This window comes from Bactrocera tryoni, chromosome 5 (genome assembly GCF_016617805.1).
Source record: "Bactrocera tryoni isolate S06 chromosome 5, CSIRO_BtryS06_freeze2, whole genome shotgun sequence".
In the NCBI taxonomy this organism is placed as follows: Eukaryota; Metazoa; Arthropoda; class Insecta; order Diptera; family Tephritidae; genus Bactrocera; species Bactrocera tryoni.
The window spans coordinates 35,381,411-35,403,323 of NC_052503.1; the positions used below are offsets into that span (position 1 = coordinate 35,381,411).

General features: G+C 39.0%; 1 protein-coding gene and 2 pseudogenes across 1 annotated transcript in view; 2 read left to right on the plus strand and 1 right to left on the minus strand.

The window, feature by feature from the left end:
- Window positions 1-9,040: 9,040 nt before the first annotated feature.
- LOC120777124 lies at window positions 9,041-10,329 on the minus strand (annotated as a pseudogene).
- A 2,626-nt stretch (window positions 10,330-12,955) lies between these two features.
- On the plus strand, window positions 12,956-16,597 carry LOC120777125 (annotated as a pseudogene).
- A 325-nt stretch (window positions 16,598-16,922) lies between these two features.
- Window positions 16,923-21,913, plus strand: part of LOC120779164 — a gene marked incomplete at its 5' end in the record, with an annotated part of 62,610 nt that continues 57,619 nt past the window's right edge. The window contains one exon of the mRNA XM_040111389.1: window positions 16,923-17,186. Coding sequence (XP_039967323.1) covers window positions 16,923-17,186 — 264 coding nt within the window. The remainder of the gene's footprint in view (window positions 17,187-21,913) is intronic.

Genomic DNA, 21,913 nt, shown 5'->3' on the forward strand with positions numbered 1-21,913 from the left:
ACTATGTCTCAAAATATTGGAAAATCCTTAAATATAATTTAACTTTATCGAGTTATCTGTTTATTTAGGGTTATTTTAGCTAAGAATAGTTATTGACAAAAAATACCAGAAATTGCAAATAAAACCCAAAATATTTAATTATTCTTCAGTATTTATTTTATCGCTTTCAAGATGTAATACACTTACGCCAACGATTTTTCCAGTTCTTGAAATACTTTTCATAATATGACTATACATATGTATGTACATACATATGTACAAAAGTGATGTTCTCATTTAGTGGGTAGGCCATTTTGGATTTTAAAAATATTAATGTGATATTTTCTTCTTCTTAATTGGCGTAGACACCGCTTACGCGATTATAGCCGAGTTAACAACAGCGCGACAGTCGTTTTTCGCTACGTGGCGCCTATTGGATATTCCAAGCGAAGCCAGGTCCTTCTCCACTTGGTCCTTCCAACGGAGTGGAGGTCTTCCTCTTCCTCTGCTTCCCCCGGCGGGTACTGCGTCGAATACTTTCAGAGCTGGAGTGTTTTCGTCCATCCGGACAACATGACCTAGCCAGCGTAGCCGCTGTCTTTTAATTCGCTGAACTATGTCAATGTCGTCGTATATCTCGTACAGCTCATCGTTCCATCGAATGCGATATTCGCCGTGGCCAACGCGCAAAGGACCATAAATCTTTCGCAGAACTTTTCTCTCGAAAACTCGCAACGTCGACTCATCAGTTGTTGACATCGTCCAAGCCTCTGCACCATATAGCAGGACGGGAATTATGAGCGACTTATAGAGTTTGGCTTTTGTTCGTCGAGAGAGGACTTTACTTTTCAATTGCCTACTCAGTCCGAAGTAGCACCTGTTGGCAAGAGTTATCCTGCGTTGGATTTCTAGGCTGACATTGTTGGTGGTGTTTACGCTGGTTCCAAGATAGACGAAATTATCTACAACTTCAAAGTTATGACTGTCGACAGTGACGTGAGAGCCAAGTCGCGAGTGCGACGACTGTTTGTTTGATGTCAGGAGATATTTCGTTTTGCCCTCGTTCACTGCCAGACCCATTTTCTGTGCTTCCTTGTCCAGCCTGGAGAAAGCAGAACTAACGGCGCGGGTCTTGAGGCCGATGATATCAATATCATCGGCTTACGCCAGCAGCTGTACACTCTATAGAAGATGGTACCTTCTCTATTTAGTTCTGCAGCTCGAACTATTTTCTCCTGAAGCAGGTTGAAGAAGTCGCACGATAGGGAGTCGCCTTGTCTGAAACCTCGTTTGGTATCGAACGTCCTTCCCTATCCTGACGGAGCTTTTCGTGTTGCTCAACGTCAGTTTACACAGCCGTATTAGTTTTGCGGGGATACCAAATTCAGACATCGCGGCATAAAGGCAGCTCCTTTTCGTGCTGTCGAAAGCAGCTTTGAAATCGACGAAGAGGTGGTGTGTGTCGATTCTCCTTTCACGGGTCTTTTCCAAGATTTGGCGCATGGTGAATATCTCTCCGGTCAGTTGTTGATTTTCCATATCTAAAGTTAACGGATAAGGTCCAAATCAGTTTGTTTATTTTGTGGGTTTAATCTTTCACTATATTCATCCTATCCCGCACGTGATGTGGCTGATCGCAAATACAGATGTGATATTTAGGTATTAAATATTAGTTAATTTGTAGAAGATATTGAATGGTCGATCCTAACAGGGATTTTCACTTGAATGGCTTTATAGCCAGTCCATTGCTAGAACAACTGCTACAAAATTGGACCAAACACCTCTTCCATCAAAAGTAAACGCTTTGCACCGATCGATCGGCTGTAAAGGGTTGAGAGGCTAATGTTTGTTTCGGTTATGTCTGGTTCGCTTGAAAGTATGACTGCAGCGATGTTGCAACCTCCGTCTTGCAAAAAGCGAACAAAGAAGGAGAAAGCTCTGGATGTCTCAAACCCCACCGCTTCACAACGGCAACCCCGACGCGTGACTGCCAGGTTGCCCAGACCCATGTTCATACCACACGCATATTCCGGTGTCCATACGCCATACGGATCCAAACGCCCACCCCATGGTGCTGTGTTCCCTCCTTCAACCGCCAAGTCACCAAACAATGAACAGGCTGTTTTCATGTGAGGATAGGAATAACCTGAGGCGCAACCTTTGCGAGCTCTCATTGCTAGTATCGCTGCTTGTGGCCGGCGAGAATGCCCACCTCTGAGCAGTAAGTAGCAGCCACTTCGCCTGAAAGACACTACAGTTCTGCGGTAGTCTAAAGTTGCTTGACGAAGAGACATCTCCTTCAGCATTCCCTCCTACCATCCTCCCAGCTTTGGACCGTCCAAAAACTCATCCGCGCCTATTCACTCAGGACTCTGCTGCCTACTCCTGTTCTGTTGTTGGCGCACCTGCTGTGCACTGCCATGTATCTCAGACGAATTGACTATAAAGCATTATTGATTTGACTACGATTTCGTAGATGCAAAACAACAACGTTGTCGAAAGTGCTCCAAGTTCCCGCAACCTCGTTCTCAGATTCTTTAAGGAGGTAAGTAACAACCGCGATCCGCCAGTCGGAAAATACTCTACCGGATGTCCCTCGTTAATCTTCGGAATCTATTTGCACTACTCACCCGCTACGACCGTTCTATGCGAAAAACATAAATATATATTAGATGCTTGAGATCTCGATTCCACCCCGGAATTTCGCGGCTGTTATCACCGTATCCGGTCGCATCTTTGTTGTAGAACCCTCGATGTCGAGCAGTAGTGTCGACCGACCTGCATTTGCCGTAAGCATGCTGGGTCTTTAACAGCTCACCGCCCACTGTTCCTGCCTCCTAACATTGCCGTAAAACCATTCGCCATAATCTCTTCTGGTGATTATGTAGAACGAATATAAATACAATTTGGGCAGCAAAATGTAGTAATGAAACAAAGGAGTCTATGATGGTCCATAACAAAAAATATACAAATATGGTATTTGGTTTCTTAAATTTGATATTAATTCCCATGCAGCGTTTTTATACATATTGTTCGCCATGTCTGTAATGCCCAAAGGAAACGTCGAGACTATAAAACAGGTTACAAACATTAGCATGAGGAGTTGAGTCGACTTAAGCCATGGCTGTCCTGCCTTCTGTTCAGCATACGAACTAATCCTTCAGCTTTCGAGATAAATCTCTTGAAACACAATATTTTCTCCAGAAGCTGGATCATTTGTCAGAAACCACCGAACCGGACTCACGAGAAGCATTTAGTTTGCCATGCTACAAAATGAACGATCCTGACCTAAGTGTTTGTGAGCAGCGTGATTTAAACGGAGTGTTTATAAGAGAGCCATACAAGGTGGTGGTACAGCTAAGAAAGTCACCCCTTTGGGTTCAATTGGCGCTAAATAAAAATATTCATGACTGGAAAACCCAAATTATGGGCAAGTGATGGATCTGCCACGAGCTTTAAAGCTCCCATAAGCGACCACGCTGAGTTTATCTTTGACCGCGACAGGGTTAACAGTATCACCCGCTACCTCTTGCATGGTAACACGCTGCATCTTTATGACCAAAGGTACTCGCCAAATATAACTATTCCGCGGCACCATGGAAACTATGAGCGAAGGGTACAAGGTCAAAACCCGAAGCCGTCGCGCCGAGGACAGTCATCACCCAATGTCGTACCAAACCTGGCTATAGCTTATAGGCTTATATACATACATAATGATCAGATGACGAGAAAAGTTGAAACTGCGACTGTGGCGTCTGTCGGTCCGTCCAGTAAGCTGCACCGAAATGTACCGACACGTTGGAAACTTGGTATGCGGACTCTCTTAGTACAAAAATACGATCGCAGATAAGGCAATCAGATCACCGCCACGCCTCACAAATCGCCATTAACCAGCCATATAAAAGGCCCTACTGGAATACTTCAACACTAAATTAAGATATGGTGTAAGCAGAGGATCGCAGTAAAAAATTGTTGAAAAAGGGACCGAAAACATCGGTTATAAAGATTTTCGAACTTCCGGTTATATTTTGTGCCTAAAAACACAATTAGCGAAATCCTGGACCTTAGTCCCCATATATGTATGCAATTAATATCAGGTATTCTCTCGAACATCCGCCGGCCTGGTATGACTGATGATTGTATGCGGGTAATTCCATTAATAATAATTTAAAGCCATCATTATTTAGCGGCGGGTATGAGGTACATGATAAACCGGGTCGATACTCAACCCTAACTCCCATATATACAACGAATATGGAATTTTTTGTTTTTCTGACAACTATATTTAATTTGTTGTTATGCAGAATATATGCATATATACATACAATTGCCTAGATTCCGATCCTTTGGTTGACGGCATTTCCTTGGCTTTAATTCCTGCGAGTTGCAAGAGATGTTCGGTAACACCGGAACTTCGATCGACCTTATTTCTTTATGTATTATTTTAACATTTCTATAAAATAATACATGTCAATGTAACTACACGGGTATTCGCCGAGTTTGTTTTTTTTTCTAATTCTAAATACTTTATCTTTATGAGCAATAATTTTGGTAACAGAGTTAAGGGTATGCATGTGGCACTTCAGGACGCGTAAAATTGCAGATAATGGTTGGTAAAAACGATTATTGGAATATATTTACGATATGCGGGGTACATATATGAATATATATCTTTGGTATGTTATACTTAGTATATATTTAACATATACTATAGTATGTCATACCTCATTAATGAAATTTTATAATGCAAAGACACGGTAAATACCCGTCACGAATCAGGGTTCCATTTTTTTACTGCTAAAGATATATTCTTAAAGTATAAACAAAGCAAGACATATATTTGTGTAAGGAAGTACAGATGTATGTATGAAGGCATGGTAGATCTGTAGATTAGATCTATTCCCCGGTCATCATTTCCATGAATTCTGTAAAAATAAAATAAGAAAAATCAGTTTAAATTCTAATTCTATACTATCTTCAGCGATGTTGGCAGTAATTTTTAAACTTCCGAAACAGAGTGCTCATATTGGTTGTCAAAAAAGTCTTGCGGTATTTTCGCTAGTTGGCGCTGAAAACGCGTAGTTCTAGTTTTATTCATCGCATCGGGTCATGCTATACCTTTTTGGAAAGCCCTTTTCACGCGCTAACACATGTTTGATTTATTGTCGTTTCTTTTAAGTCGTTCGTGAGTTTTAGCGTCGCAAACATGGAGCAAAATAAAGAGAAAATACGGCATATTTTACAGTACTACTACGATAAAGGCAAAAATGCATCTCAAGCCGCCAATAAAATTTGTGCAGTTTATGGACCCGATACAGTTTCCATTTCCACCGCACAACGATGGTTTCAACGTTTTCGTTCTGGTGTAGAGGTGGTCGAAGATGCGCCACGCTCCGGAAGGCCTGTCGTCGAAAATTGCGATAAAATCGCTGAATTGGTCGAAAGAGACCGGCATAGTAGCAGCCGTAGCATCGGTCAAGAGCTGGGCATGAGTCATCAAAAATTCATTTCAATTTCATTAAAAAAAAAAATTCAATAAAAATACCGCAAAACTTTTTTGACAACCCATTATAATAGTTATATTCACCTAGCGGTTATTAGTAAGACCTAAACCAAACCGAGATAGATACGGAGTGTGTATGTATATAAATGGTGCGAATGATGAGTTGAGTAGAAATCCGTTCATCCGTCCGTTTGTCAGATAAATTGAGTCAAAATTAAGATGTATTGGAGAAATTTCCTCGACACTATAAGAAGTTGGTTATTGCAGCTAGGCGGAAAACATATATAAGCTCCGTAACGGTAAAACTACTATAAGTACGATAACTCTCTAACCTAATACTATACTTGAAGGTTCCAGCAGTAATCGGTATAAAGTTTGACAGATAGCATGATGTCACCGCCCACCTTTAGGTGAATTTAATGATATCTCCTTAGAAAATGCTCGAACAATTTTAAACCAAAATTAAATTGTGATAAATGCGTCTGTAACAGTTGAAATCGACAATATTTGCTCGTCCACAGGTATGGACTACAAATATGTGGTCCACACATATGCACGACTCGACTTTTACCAAAACTATCGATCAATATATGAAGTTTATTATTGTAATTCATACTGAATATTTGCCTTGTTATTATAATTCAAATAGAATTATTTTCTCTGTTACTAGAATCGTGTCAATACTCACTCCTAGCCCCATATACAATGCTTACTGTAAGAATTTCAAATATCTGCATTACTATAAATATTTCCGGATTCTGTGGTTGACTTTTCCACACCCAAAAGATTTGGGGTAATTTGAATATGAATTGCATGGAAGTAAAACATGGCAATACAACGGCGGATTCTATGACCTATGACAGTGTTAATACAAAATTGATTGCACCCCTTGACAGTTTCGTCGAATAATAAAAATTGCTGTCTTAAACTTCTACCCAACATTTTTATACCCTAAACTGGATATATTAAGTTTGCCAGGAAGTTTGTAACATCCAGAAGGAATCTTCGGAGACTGTGAGCAAATCATAGTAAGTCTTTTTAATTCAAAATTCGAGTGAAAAGCCATTCTTCCACTTATGTAAATTTTTTCTGGGTTGATAGACTGTCAAAGTAATAGTATATGCTTGTCTTGCTGAACTACATAAAGTGCATTCGGCGACTTTTACGATGAATGAAAATATTCAACAAATGCGTTTCATTAAATTTTGTGTGCGGAATCAAATTTCTGGTGCCGAAACGTTCAGAATAAGATGAGGTCTTCGGTAATAATTGTTTGTAGCGAGTAATTGTTTTTGATTGGTACAAATTATTCAAAGAGGAAGAAGAAGAGAAGAGATTATTCGAGTACGCGTTGAATGTAGTGGGGTCTCGTCCATAACTGTGGTATGCTCAGCCGCTCCAGGGTCAGCCTTGGGACCCACGAACCCTTAGCAAAGAAAAGTGTTTACTCTCGTAAAGATGTATCCACACCCCCTTATGTGGACAGCCAGACCAGCGTGTATTTATACGGCGAGTCAGATGGAAGCGAACGAAATTGGCGCGCCAGGCGTTGACGCTTGTTGAAGTTGGCACGGTGATTTATACGGCGGTGATGATCCTTTGGCTTCTGGTGAGGAGTAGTTACTCCCAGAAGGCGGTGATGGTCCTCTGGCGCTGCCTATTGCTGCCGACTGCTGGACGACCGTCCTCGCTGGCGACCTGGAAGATGGGTTTCGTCCATGGCTGAGGTCATCAACATTAACTGACGATCAACACGTCAATAAAATAAAGTGGATTGATGCTTGAAAATCGACGATTAACAGTCAGAGATCCAACTCACATCGTTGGAATATCGGAGGGATCAGTGAAAAACCATTTTGAAAGTTCTTTTTGGTTCTAAGAAAAGTTGAAGCTCGATTGGTTCCAAAATCAGTCAATATTTTCGAAAATTGCGTTGCGTTAACGATTGTGAAACAATGCTTCCCGACTACCAAGATGTCATTAAGTACATTATTACTGGCAATGAATCTTGGGATCTATGCTTACCACCCAGAAACAGACGATCAATCGGCCGAATATCGTGGCAAAGATGAGCTGAAGCCGAAAAAACACGTCAAGAATCAAGAATATCTTGACAGCTTTCTTCGATTATCGATGTAAAGTGCACACCGAAATCCTACCGACCAGCCCAACTTTTTAAGAAGGAATACTATTTGAGTGTTTTAAGCCATTTGCGCGAAGCTATTCGTAAAAAATAGGCCCGAATTATGGGCCGACAACTCTTGATTCGCCTGATTTAGCTCCGTGAGACTTCTGTCTATTCAGCAAACTGTTTCGGGTAAATCTTTTTGAGTCAATTGAAGACATCAAAGGTGAATCATTATGCGCATTGAAGTCTATTCCGGAAATTTACTTTAACAACTCTTTCGAGGATTGGAAAAACTTTGGCTAGAATGTGTAGGGGCCAGGAAGAATTACTTTGAGGGGGACGACATAGATTTTGAAGAATAAATTAAGAATTTTAAAATCGTGAACAATGTCTTACTATTTTTTGCCGAAGCTCAGTCAATTTTGCCAAGTCCGTCTGTTCGTCGGTCCGTCTGTCTGTATATATGCGCATTAGTCTCTCAGCTTTTGAGATATCGTTCTGAGACTTTTTACTCGACCTTTTCTTCCTAAGAACTTTCTTATTTGGCGGAACCGCCGATATCGGATCACTATAGCATGTAGCTGCCATACAAACTGCACGATAGGAATTAAGTTTTGGTATGAAAGACATATTTTTCTGTGAAGGGTATCATTGTGAAGTTAAAATGTTCGGTTACAACCGTTCTTTACAACTTAAAACTCTTTTTCGAACGAATATAAACAATTATGTCGAGAAAATGATATAAGCGATCCATATCCAACATTGCTTTGCTCATCAATATGTGTAGGTAGTACAGCGTTAGCTTAGACACACAAACATATGGCCACATATGTCCGAAAATTCACAGTATAGAAGGAAAACCTTTTCAACACAATACATATACATATGTAGCTGACATACATACATATGTATGTATGCACGCCGCCCCTCTAATTTCCAGCGAATGCCCACCAAAAAATTAAACGTTTTGGAAGCTACTGCAAAATAACCAGGCAACAACTATATAATATCTTGACTAAAATCTCTCACACTATAAACCCGTTTCATATTATTCACATAAAAGCATACAATTGTTGTTTTTCCACATGTCGATTCGTTTTTAATTGCGCGAACAACGCTAATTAACGCGATTTGAAAATAAATAATCGAATAACGCCCGCGCACCCATAGACGTTTCTACGTTGTTGTTGCTATGACAGAAGCTTTCGATCGAATGTCTGGCGGCAATGCACTTGGATCATAAAACCTAATGGTAGCCAAGTGCCACAATACCAGCCACATACATATGCTGGTATATCTATTAACAGCGCACTTCACTTCGTTAATAAAGAAGAATAATTACGTACATATATGAAGCTACAGGAATGCCAATATTGCACCCGTATTGCTGATAAACGCTTAAAAATTTATCATCAAAGTTCACCGTGCTATTATCGGAATTCAATCTCCTCGATCATGATATCAAGCTCCTAGCCTCGCTGATCGTCCAACTCTTTGGAAGAATCTCAAACAAGTTGTTGAATGAAACCGTTACCCCGTTTATCGTATACGGCGCTTCGCGCAACCTCTTTCTTGCATTGCTTCAGCATCTTCTTCGACGATAAATTTGGCAGCCAACTGCACGAACTCTTCAACCCCAAACGACCGATTCTAGAGAGAAGGGTAGCGCCAAAAGATACGGCTATAATTAAAATTTGCATAAATTACAAATAAATATATGTATGTACTGGCTTGGGGAATTTCCTTTAAGTTAAACCCAATTTTATAGGTCTGAGGAGGTTAGAGCACTAAGCTTGATAAAAGTCATGTCCGCGTAGGGTAAACTTTTTTTCGACGAGATATCTTCACGAAATCTTGACACGAATTATTGCTTAAGATAGCGGTACAATCTTCGAAGAAATTTTTCAGATCGGACCACTATAACATATAGCTGCCATGCAAACTGACGGATGAAAATCAAGTTTTTGTATTGAAAACGCTTTTATTTGACGAGATATCTTCACGAAATCTTGACACGAATTATTGCTTAAGATAAGGTACATCTTTCGAAGGCCTTCGGTGATCGGACCACTATAACCCCGGCTGCCATATAACCGACTGTTCAAAATCAAGTTTTGTATGAAAACTCTTTTATTTGACAAGATATCTTCACAAAACTTAGCACGGCTTATTATACAAAACGACGATACATTCTCCGAAGATTTTGTTCAGAACGGACCTATATTATATAGCCGCTTACGGCTAAACCTGAACGCTCAAATTCAAATTCTGCAGCATCTTTTGTATTTTGAAAGGTATTACAGTCTTCGGTGCAGTCGAAGTTATTATTCTTAGTATTAATTATTTTTTCAAATATCTCAAATTTACTTACTTTATCTTCATCCACTTCTTCAATTGTCCTCTGTAAATTTTCTTATCAACGGTTAGTCCTATCAAACGCAAAAAATATCCGCTACCATTTCAGTTAGATGTAACACTGTTTTCTGGGTGGTCAAAGCTGGCTAAAGGCTTCTGAGTACTTCATAAACATATGAAATAAAACGCTTAGCACAATGTTCGGGGCAATGATCAAGAGAGAAAACAACTTACCTGCACTTTGCTCAGGTGTCGTGATTTCGGTCCAAATTCCAGAACGAAAATTCTTCGATATGGTTACCAAATATTCAAATACACGACACATAATATAACCACTTTCGGGTGGACTCACCACGGAACTCATTTTTTTCAGCTTATTTTCACCGTTTACTAAGGAACTTTGGTATATTTATTTTGCAAAACTCGACAGTGAACCAAAAGCTTCAACGTCGTCCTCCAACTGACACTATCTGTAATATAGCAGAACACATCTATGCAACAGAACACACACATGGCCATTACGAGACCGCTTATTGTTGACCTTACGTTATTGCCACGCAAGTCGTATTTTCGTGTATGCTTTCAACTGATCGCATTAACATCCAGTTTTGTCGGTGTTTCTTCCCGCATTTCATTTCTGTGCGGTAATAGTTTTATTGTTGTTGCGATGTAACCGCTGTACTCCTTCGAAGAGTATACAGTACGTATAAATTGTTCACATCTCGCTGGCCTGTCTCTCGACATCTCTCCACGCCTGTGGAGGTTTCGTATCGGTTGGAGTGCATGAGGCTCCGGGCACGGCCTTCTTGTGATGGGAAGCTGTTTGGTATCTTGTGTGTAGCACGCCGCCTTCGGCTTATAGTGGATTGCAGACGAATCGCGAAGCGTCTATAATGTGGGTTGTTCGAGTTCTCTCTTACTGTCAGCTTTTACTTTCAACATATAAAAATATTTACATCTGTATATCTGTATGTACCATATATACATATATATACATATATATATATATATATATATATATATATATACATATATAAATATATATTGAGGCTTCCATTCAATCAACATAGGCATATATTTCTGTGGATAGCAGACGGAAAGCATCAGGATACGAAATGCAGCACCACGTAAAGATTATGCGATTCTGTTGCCTTTTTACAATAATACATATATACAACAGATGTGTACTCTCTTCTATATCATATTTCAACCTATACAACTTCGTATATGGTACACACACAGCCGAGCGGATAGAAATTTTGCAGCCTTTTATTTCTATGAAATTACAACTCAATGAAAAAATATTTTATTGAAAAACTATACTTCTCTTTATTGGCGCAGACACTGGGCACGCAGCCAGCGAGTTTACCCCACAGCGCGCCAGTCATTTTTCCTTTTCTCGCAGTTTTGACGCCAATTATACCAAGTGCGGTGAGGTCCTTCACCTGATCTCTCCACTGAGTGGAGTCTACTCTTCTCTGCGTTCCCCTGGCGGAAACTGCGTAGAACACTTTCAGAGCTGGACCATTTTCATCCTTACGGACGACATGACCTAGCCAGCGTCGCCCCGTGATCTTTCAATTCGCTGAACTATGTCCAATGTCGTCGTATATCTCGTACAGCTCATCGTTCCATCGGCTCCGGTACTCCGCCGCTAATGCGCAAAGATGCATAAATCTACGCAGAACCTTTCTCAAATCTCATACGGCAGACTCATCAGGGATGTTGTAATCGTTCATACTGCTGCACTCCATTTAGCAGAACGGAGATGATGAGTGACTTGTAGAGTTTGGTCTTTGTTCGTCGAGAGAGGACTTTACTCCTCAATTGCCTACTCCAGTCCGAAGAAGCACCTGTTGGCAAGGGTTTCTCTGCATTGGATTTCGAGGATTTTCATATGAAAAACCATCCTCGCCTCTTACAAATATTGCATTCAGAAGAAAATAAATATCAAAATATTAATTGATCGAAGTAATGTGTTTCGCAGGCTACCGTACGGGTCACAGGTTGCGGATGATAATAAAGTTCTTTAGATACAATGGTTAGCTGTGACTAACCAATAAACAGTCCCGTACAGCGTTCATCAGCTAGTGTTGGAGAGTCTCAGAAAGGTCTTGGTTTGGACTAAACCCTTCATAAATTCTGAGTGCCTATGATCCCTCTAGCGACTTAGCGGGTATCTTGGCGCTATTCAATAAGCATTCATACTAACAATCTATGCTTAAATGCATAACCACATGAGTTATTAGGCTCATGCCGTAGGCACGACAGCAGAGGAGCTCAAAGTCATCCAACGGTTTCGTTCACAGAGATCAAGGTAGTATACTACTAGTATATATTTGAGATAATCATATATCGAGAAATTCCCCTGCTTCGGCTGCCTGCACAACGGATTTGGAGGTTAAAAATTCATATAACATTAACACGAATTTTATAGCAGAACCCAGTGGGAGATACCGGAATTGATTATGATTAATGGTGTTATACGTAGAGAAATATGGGTCAAGACAACGAGATGATTCGATGACTTTCCAGACTACTTGTTATATGAAACAAAGCATCTATGGTTCAGGTTGCACAATTGTATGTGGCCTTGTTCAATTCTTCAATATACATTCATAAGCGATGATGGTACCCCTTTATTATGGTTTTGCAGGCCATGCAACATAATGATGACACAACCTTCTTGGGGAAATCATAACAACAAAGTTCCAAACCAACTTCTAGCTTTCAGAACAGCTTATTCTTAATGCCTAACATACATTACGAAATCGTATATAATCACGCCCAGTTTGCCGCATATCGTCATTTATACCTCATCTGATTATTTCGTTTACTATATATAAAAGGGTGCTCCAATGAAGATATCGAAATAAAACTGCGAAAAAAGATATGCTGTCTCTTTATGCAAGTTGTCCAAACTAAACTGAAATTTTGAGATCAAGGAGGGAATGCTGCAGAGTTGACAGCCTTTCACCTGATAAAAATTCATGTCCATTCCGATACCGCAGCCCCAACAGCCGTGGGAACGTACTACTGCAGTTACATCGGGTCAATATCGGGTTTGTAGGGGCCTCCGACTTTCCAACGGACTTTCAATTATTTAGATAAGATTCTTTATTTAATTTTCAGACACTTTTCTGTTTGCTTGACTAAATGTCCTTTGAGCACGCGTCAAAGACGGACACCGAAGAGAAACGAAGCCATATTTTATGTTTATGCGTGTCTTGAAGCTGTAAGAATTTTTAAAATTTGGTTTCGTCAATTCCATTTCGGAAATTTTTAATGTCAAAAATTCGCTCTTTCTAGAAGACGATCTGTCGAAAATATCAAAAAAAAGGAAAACTAAACAATGCAAAAAAATCGCTTGCAACCATTTAAATAAGAAGGGATACCAAAAGAAGTCCGAAACCACTCATGAACCAAATTTTCATCTTCGAAGGGCTGCTCGCAAGCGCATTATTAGTGGTTATAAAAAGTGGGGGTCACTTAAGTTAATGTCAATCGCAAGCAGTTGTGGTCGAGTCGCCTACAGATGGGATAAGCGGTGGCCAACCCAGAATTGGCTGTCACATAGATTTGGCTATATACATACATATTTTGTGCGATTGGCAGGGGATCATCAACAATTAGCTGTGACAAAGGAACTTTTAATTCGAACTCATACTCAACAATTGCACCTTCCGATGATTCACCTGCTCTGAAGCGGTCAGCTTTGGTCCATAAGAGGAGGAATATGGATCACCAGAAAACGCCCGGCCGGCAATATCAGCAGGCACGCTAAAACTTCCACAGCATGGTTGGGTTCTTTATCCATTTTGCATGACCCTATCCTGTTATCTTTTTGCAGTCTGTAGCGAATGATTTAGCTGGTGATAAATTACCTTCAAAATAGCAACTTTCTAATCCCAAATACAGGATCGAAAAAATATTGAAAATACATAAAAAAAATCAGCCGTACTATAAATAAAAATTTAAAGTGCAACAAAAATATTTTTGAATATGTAATTCTCTCGCTTTTCGCACATCATGTTCAACCAACGGAATTCGGTAGAGCCATCATCTTTAAGAGAGCATCGTTGCACATATATTATACTATGTCATAATACCAAATTGATTATTCTAACTTCATGTTCAATCAATTCACGAATTGCCGCGGTTCCCAATACCACATATCGTTTATTTAAAATAAATAAAACCCAGGAAGTCACGGCTACCAAAATCTTAACAATATATTAGAATCAGCGCAGAGACTAGCATATACATACACATCGTACAACTCAAAAGGCTTAAGAAAAAGACGAACGATTATACGTACATATGAGTTTCAGTTAGGATTGTTAATAGGGTTTTTAAAAACTCAGAAACTTTTAAAGGACTATTTGGTAGCGCGGTAGGATAAATAACCGCTGAATTAACGAATAGGTGACTTACAGGGGAATTTCAGTAGCCGTGACTTGCTCGTACAACTTGTACCGAAAACTTAAAAGTGCAACTCTGCTCTAAACCGGCTAAATTTGACATTTCGAATTTGCCGCAAGTGTTGCCAAATACCAGTTTACAAAATATTTTATAGTTTGGGCTTTTCGAAATAAAGAATGATTCGAAAAGAATTACAAATTGCTAGAATTACGCTCCGTCGGCCTTTTATTTACTTTCCCATGTATGCTTAGAAAATCAGAATATTTTATCATGTTATTAATTTCAATTATATTAAAAACCGGTAAAGTATAAGTATTGTTCTAAATTTATTAATTTTTTAATAATTTTTGTTAATATAAATTAAATTTAGACAAATTAATAAAATTATCAATTAATTAAATTATAACGGGATTCTGTAACCCGTCTCTAGCCTCTATTTGAGACATTTTGAGGTAAAGTCTCAATTTGTGACTAGTTACTATTCACTAAACAGTCTCAAGCGTTAGTCTCAAAATATTGACTCAAACTTGATACCTGGTAATTAGCAGGTTCACAAAACCAAAAAGAACTCTTGTCTGCCATTTTGAATATACTGAACAGCGATCATCATCGATATTAATCGATTGCAGTTATTTTCTGTTTTGTAAGCAACTCAAACACGAAAAGGTTAAAAATAAATCAATTTTACATTAATTTCGTAAATATTATGAAACAAAGAAAACATATATTTTTGTTTTAATTGATAATTATGTTTTTCGACTATGCGATAGAAAATTTAATATTTGTTATCGATATATTTATTTTCATTCAAGTGTAAAAACATCTCTGAATAATTAAATGTGATAGATTTTGTGACTGTCACTTACAGAATAGCACAATCGTCTCAAGTCTCAAAAATTGGCTCTAACTTAAAATCTCAAATATAGAGACTTGAGACAGTATCAGAGTACAGAATCGCACGGTTAGAGACTTGAGACTATATTACAGTACAGAATCGCACGGTTAATAAAAATTATTTTTACAACGGACATAAACAAATTCTAATTACGTACAAACTCTGAGTTGGCAAATGAAGTGTTTTCGAAATTAAAGTCAAAATATCGAGTTAAATTGTGTTTGTTTACGTTTAATAGTTGTAATATATTTTTAAAACTAAAAAATTAGAAAGTTGTTTCTGTAATTTATACAAGCAAAGTGGAAAGCCGCAACCGAATTACAAGAGGAAAGGCGAAAATGGTTGGAAGAGCAGAAACGGAATCGTTTGCTATTACAGGATTTAAAACGTGGTATAGATTTTTACGAACACAACAAGGAAACAAAACAACTGGGCTTCAATTAAAAATTTAGGCCAGCATGGGGATGGTAATGGAGTATTCCCTACAGTTATCTGGAATGGTTACGATATGTCCTGAGAATATAGATGATTGACGGTACAACCAAAAGGGCAACGTTGTTTAGTTGGTATGGCTAGTGGACGCACTGAATGTATACTAAAGCCGGTCGTCGGCGTATGTATTTTCCCTAGTTTATTACCCGGTGGCAGTGGTCCATGGTAGTAAAATGAGCACAACATTTTGATTGTATTTATTCAGCTGGTGAGGATACATTTTATGTTTGGATGCACTGCGTATGCCAATCAAGAGTTGGTTCATTGTGAGGCAATACAGTTTCGTTTCTTTGGTTACGCTCGAAATTCGAAGAGTGTCCTGAACTTTGTGTTACTAATTCATATACAGAAATCATTTAAATACCCAACCAGCTATGATTTTGAAAATGTTGCCGACATTTCAGAAGCTTTCCAACGATATCCGTTTTGGTCAGAAAATGTACCTGATTAGATGTTGGTTGTTTTATCACAAAGAGTCCAGTTACACTCATTGTACTACGCCTTTAGTCGGTTGGCTGTTTGCATTTATGGTCCCCGATATACTTGGAATTGAAGTAAACGAAAATTACGAACGACCTATCGACTATAAAGGATCCAATGGTTTTATATGGATGATTTTACGGTTACAGGTTTTAAAACAGAAACATTCAACTTAAGAGCCCAAGGGAAGTGGACTCTTGACAATTGAAATTGATGATGAGGAAAATATGGATGGAAGGTGGATAATGCGAATTATTTAAAGTGCTTAATGAGGAACGTAAATTAGAAATCGGTGAACCCATATTACCGTCTTCATGTATGGGCAACAGAATGTTCTAATTAGCAATTTATTTAAAACCGTTTTTTCGTTTTGTATTTACATATGCATATGTATACAACACAAAAAGTTGTTTTGATTTGGGGATGAAATGTGCTGTTTGCTCGCAACTGCGCACGGATATGCTGGGTTAATTTGCATATGTAAATAAATGAGATACCTGGTTAGCAGAGCAAAGGATGTAAAATATCGATACAGAACTTTCATATTTCTTCATACCTGTTAGTATTGAGGTAAATCACATCAGTGACGTAAAAGCGCGACCGAAGTTCCATTGTGTTACTGGCAATAAAAAAATTGCCGGACATGGTAATTCTAAACGCGCTGGAAAATTTTAAGCGATGCTGGATCGTCTTCCGCTTCTTCAACGGAGGCTAATAGATCACCTGGTGGCGTGCAATCATCTTCAGATGACTCCAACTGTTCCAATCAAACTACACACTCAATGGTTACAAGCGTAGCGAGTCCCCCAGCAATGAAATTAGAAAGCCAAACGACCCAACAAACAGTACAACAATCAATCGCGCCAACACTGGCAAGCGTTAATAACGTTAATACTATGAATATGACCAGCATCCTGTCAAATGATTCTACTGTGAGTGAAATTCTATAGTCGCATCAAAAGTTATATTCAATTATAGTTTCGTGCTTAATTTGTAGAAATATGTGACCACTCCACATATGGCTGAAACAATGTTACAAAGGCTGAGACAACGGGGTTGCTGTCCTGCAAGTTAGCGGCATTGCAGGAGAGCAACTGTTGAATCAGCTATGTTCTCGAACTCCTACGTATTAGTGTGTAACAATCTTTTTACCCATGAAATAGATGTCGTCATTAAACATTATATGGAGGTACTCTAGTACATACATACCTAATTTCCTAAAATCAAAAAATCAATTTCCCTCATCTTTCTACATGCTTCAATAAATGTTGGTACTTGAAGACGTACTCTTTGTGTCCCATTTAAGAACATAAAGGAGAATTTAGGACAAAACGTAGTATCTGAAGAGATTGTAAGCACTTCTAACATTCACATTGTGTATATTTTATCAATCCTTCTTATAACCTATTCTTAGCTGCAAAAGATGTCTTTGTGCATTACTGGAGAACGCTAAAGCACAATATAATCCATATCGTACTTAAAGCAGCCGCTTGCTTGTGTTTCTGTTAGCACCAAAAATATTACACCATTAATATCCTGTTGGTGAGACAACCAGTTTGCGTTTCTGCAGTCAGGACGTCCACCACCTAAACATGTGGAATTTTAGTGAATTACCCGCCAAGAAACTACTAACAGTCGCCGCACAACAACAGCTAGCAGACAATCAATCCAAGTGCTGCCTCTACCACACCAGAGGGTACGGGAAATGTAAAAAACGATTCTTAACTCCATCATCAAATCAACAGAGGCAACACACCGCTCATTAACTGTTGCACCTGCACCTGTAAGTGCGTAGACAAATTTTCTGAATACGCAATATATCTCAGTAACAATCCAAATTTGTGTTAGATGTACAGGCTAATCGCTTTGCCTTGGCATCGATATAAAGAACGTTTGGCCAGCAAAACACCCAGAACCATGCCACGTCTGATAATGAAGATCGCGATTGGTTAAGTTCATGCACGAGAAGCGGCACAAATCGTAATTCACGCTTTCTATTTTTAATATATGAAGAAGTGTGCAAACTAAAACAAACTCATGAACTATATCGGACCAAAGCTAATATTGATATCAGTATTATGAATACGTTTACGGTGCCCGAATTTATGATTATAAAAGATGAAGTTGTTCTTCGTGGACCCTGAACATAAAGAGCCGAGGTTTGATTACGAACTCCTTTTCGGTTGGTGCCGGCACACAAGGCAATAGTCNCTTACGAAATGCTCTGCTACAAGGTATTGCCGCACAGAATAACAATAGTGGCGGTAACAGTGCTACTAGTATTAAAGCAATGAGCTCAACCAACACAGTAAGCACAGCTTCACCGATTAACACTTTTCTCAACAAAAGCAATAAAAATAATGCTAATGTTGGCAGCAGCAATATAGCCACCAGCTCCAGCGATGCAAATCCACTTGCAAAGCCCAGCACGTTAAGCTCATCGCATGCAACACTCACAGCTTTGCTCAATAACTCATCTAATCCACCTTCCCAAGACAAAAATGTCATAGCTAATATACGCAAATAAATACCAGATCTGTTTACAATAGCATTGTAATTATATTTACCACAATTCTGAACATTACATATAATATTAATGTAATAAATAGTGTGTTAAAAAACAATTATTGGTTTTTTTGTTTTAAAATTTTTTCCAATGATTTCATATGGGGTTATGAACGTGCGGACATGTAAATATGACATTTTTAATTAAATTATTTTTGCCGGTAAATTTTTGGCCATAAGGTGGCATGTTAATCATGCATAATTTTATCCCATTTTATCAATCACTTCTTGGTTTGTGTACTGGAAAGTGAAATAATCAAATTATGTTATATGGGAAGTAGAAGTGGTCCGATTTCGCCCATTTTTACTCTCTGACATAGGAATATGAGAAGCATGCCACGTACTATGTTTAGTCGAAATCGGTCGGTCGGAATCCGAGATATGTGATTTCTTAAAAAGTGGGCGGTGCCATGCCCATCTTACAATTTTCACACCGTCTCCCATAAAACCTTCTCACACCATCTCGAAGGTAAAATTTATTTTATACATAATGGGTTGTCAAAAAGGTCTTGCGGTATTTTTATTGATTTTTTTTTGTTTTTATTGAAATTGAAATGAATTTTTCATGACTCATGCCCAGCTCTTGACCGATGCTACGACTGCTACTATGTCGGTCTCTTTCGACCAATTCAGCGATTTTATCGCAATTTTCGACGACAGGCCTTCCGGAGCGTGGCGAATCTTCGACCACCTCTGCACCAGAACGAAAACGTTGAAACCATCGTTGTGCGGTGGAAATGGAAACTGTATCGGGTCCATAAACTGCACAAATTTTATTGGCGGCTTGAGATGCATTTTTTGCCTTTATCGTAGTGGTACTGTAAAATATGCCGTATTTTCTCTTCTATTTGCTCCATGTTTGCGACGCTTGCTAACTCACGAACGACTTAAAAGAAACGACAATCAATCAAAAACACACGAGTTAGCACGTGAAATGAGCTTTCCAAAAAGGTATAGACCCGATGCGACGAATAAAACAAGAACTACGCGCTTTCAGCGCCAACTAGCGAAAATACCACAAGACTTTTTTGACAACCTAATATTATAAAATAAATAAAATTATTTTATGATTTATTGCGCTTCTAGCGGTTTTGAACAGTACTGTTGTATGGGGAGTCAGCGGGGTCATCTGCCGATTTCATCCATTTTCACACTGCCGATAGGAGTTCTTATAATATTTAGTTGTTGTAGCTGAAGTGCTCACAGGTGACACTTGCTACTGCGATCCGATTACGCCCATCTACGAACTCGTATTTTTTTGTACTAAGAAACCCGCATGCCACGTTTCATCAAGATATCTCAACATTTATTCAAGTTACAGCGAACGGACAGACAGTCATCCGGATTTCAATTTCATTGTTCGTTTTCTAATGGTTTAACTCCAGATACGCTATTTACCGGTAGTGAGTCGGTAAACGCGTTAATGGCTCCACTGTGAATGGCGTTCAGTTTGTATCCGCAGACAATTGTATCCATAGCCTGGTCGGTGTTGTCGTTGACATAATCAAGGAATGCGCTCTTTATGCTCCTGGGAGACGACTCTGCTTTAAACGATATATTCCAGAAGAAACCAGAAAAAATTGAGACTTCACTGTGTAGGTGTTCGGCGGCAGACATCATCGGAGTTTACGTACATACTCGGATCCGAATATCGAGAATTGGATAAATATCGGAGATATTCAAACCTTTTGAAACAATTATCACAGTTCAAATAATTCTTTCAGTTTCTACGAAGTTTGCATCAATAGATTTGCATACTGTATACACTGATCCTGACAGCTTTTTAGCTAAGCTTTCGATAAACTAAATCACTTAATCATGCAAAAACTATACTATATTTAGCATAGTTCAATACAGTATCTTACCAGGGGTCTGAAACAATTTAGTTACGATTGAATAGATACGTCACTGAATCTTAAAGGATCTAGGACGATGTGCTTAATCTTACTTTTGCTGTTATTGATCCTAAGCTCAACTGTGGTGTCATGTTAGTGCAATGGGTTTGAAATCGGAAAGTGCTCTCAGCTTTTTAAATGATGGTCTAAATAATTAAGACATCCGTAAGTGTTCTATGTTAAATCTTGTTCCATATACTAGTCGTAAGGACTATCTTCTTTGCTGGCGTATACACCGTTTACGCAATTATAGCCATGTTAACAACAGCGCGCCTGTCATTTCCTCTTTTCGCAACGTGGCGCTAATTGGTGATTCCAAGCGAAACCATGCCTTTCTCACCTGGTCCTTCCAACGGAGTGGAGGTCTTCGTCTTCCTCTGCTTCCCCCGGCGGATACGGCGTCAAATACTTTCAGAGCTGGAGTGTTTTCGTCCATATGGGCGCCCCGACCTAGCCAGCGTAGCCGCTGTATTTTATTTCGTTGAATTATGTTAATGTCGTCGCATATCTCATATAGCTCATCGTTCCATCGAATGCTGCATTCGCCGTGGACAACTCGCAAAGAACCATAAATCTCCCGCAGCATCTTTTTCTCGAAAACTCGTAACGCCGATTCATTAGATGCTGTCATCGTCCATGCCTCTGCACTATATAGCAGGACGGGAGTATTGTGTGACTTATAGAGTTTGGTTTTTGTTCGAGAGAAGAATTTACTTCTCAATTGCTTACTCAGTCCGAAGTAGCACCTGTTGTCAAGAGTTATTCTGCATTGGATGTCGAGGCTGCCATTATTGTTAGTGTTAATACTGATAGTCCCTGCTTTGACATAATATCTTTAGGTGAACCTAACATTTCTCTTTGCTGAGACATCTGCATCTATCTGTTTTATTGGCTTTAAATATAACATTGCCATTTTTTTTTGCATATATCATGACTTTAATTCTTCTTCTTGCATATTTGACCTATCTGACTCATTTTCTAATATTAGGTTAGGTTAGATTAAGAGGTCCATCCTCACAGTGATATCACTTGGACAGCTTAAAACGTCGGTTCGTTGTGTTATCTGAATAATAAGTTGTACCATTTAAAACGCTATATTATCTTCCCTTAATAAATAAAATTAAAACTGAGACTACAGTTTTTCTGAAGTATCTACTCTTTTCAATAAAGAGTAATAGATTTTACAGCACGATTCTGCT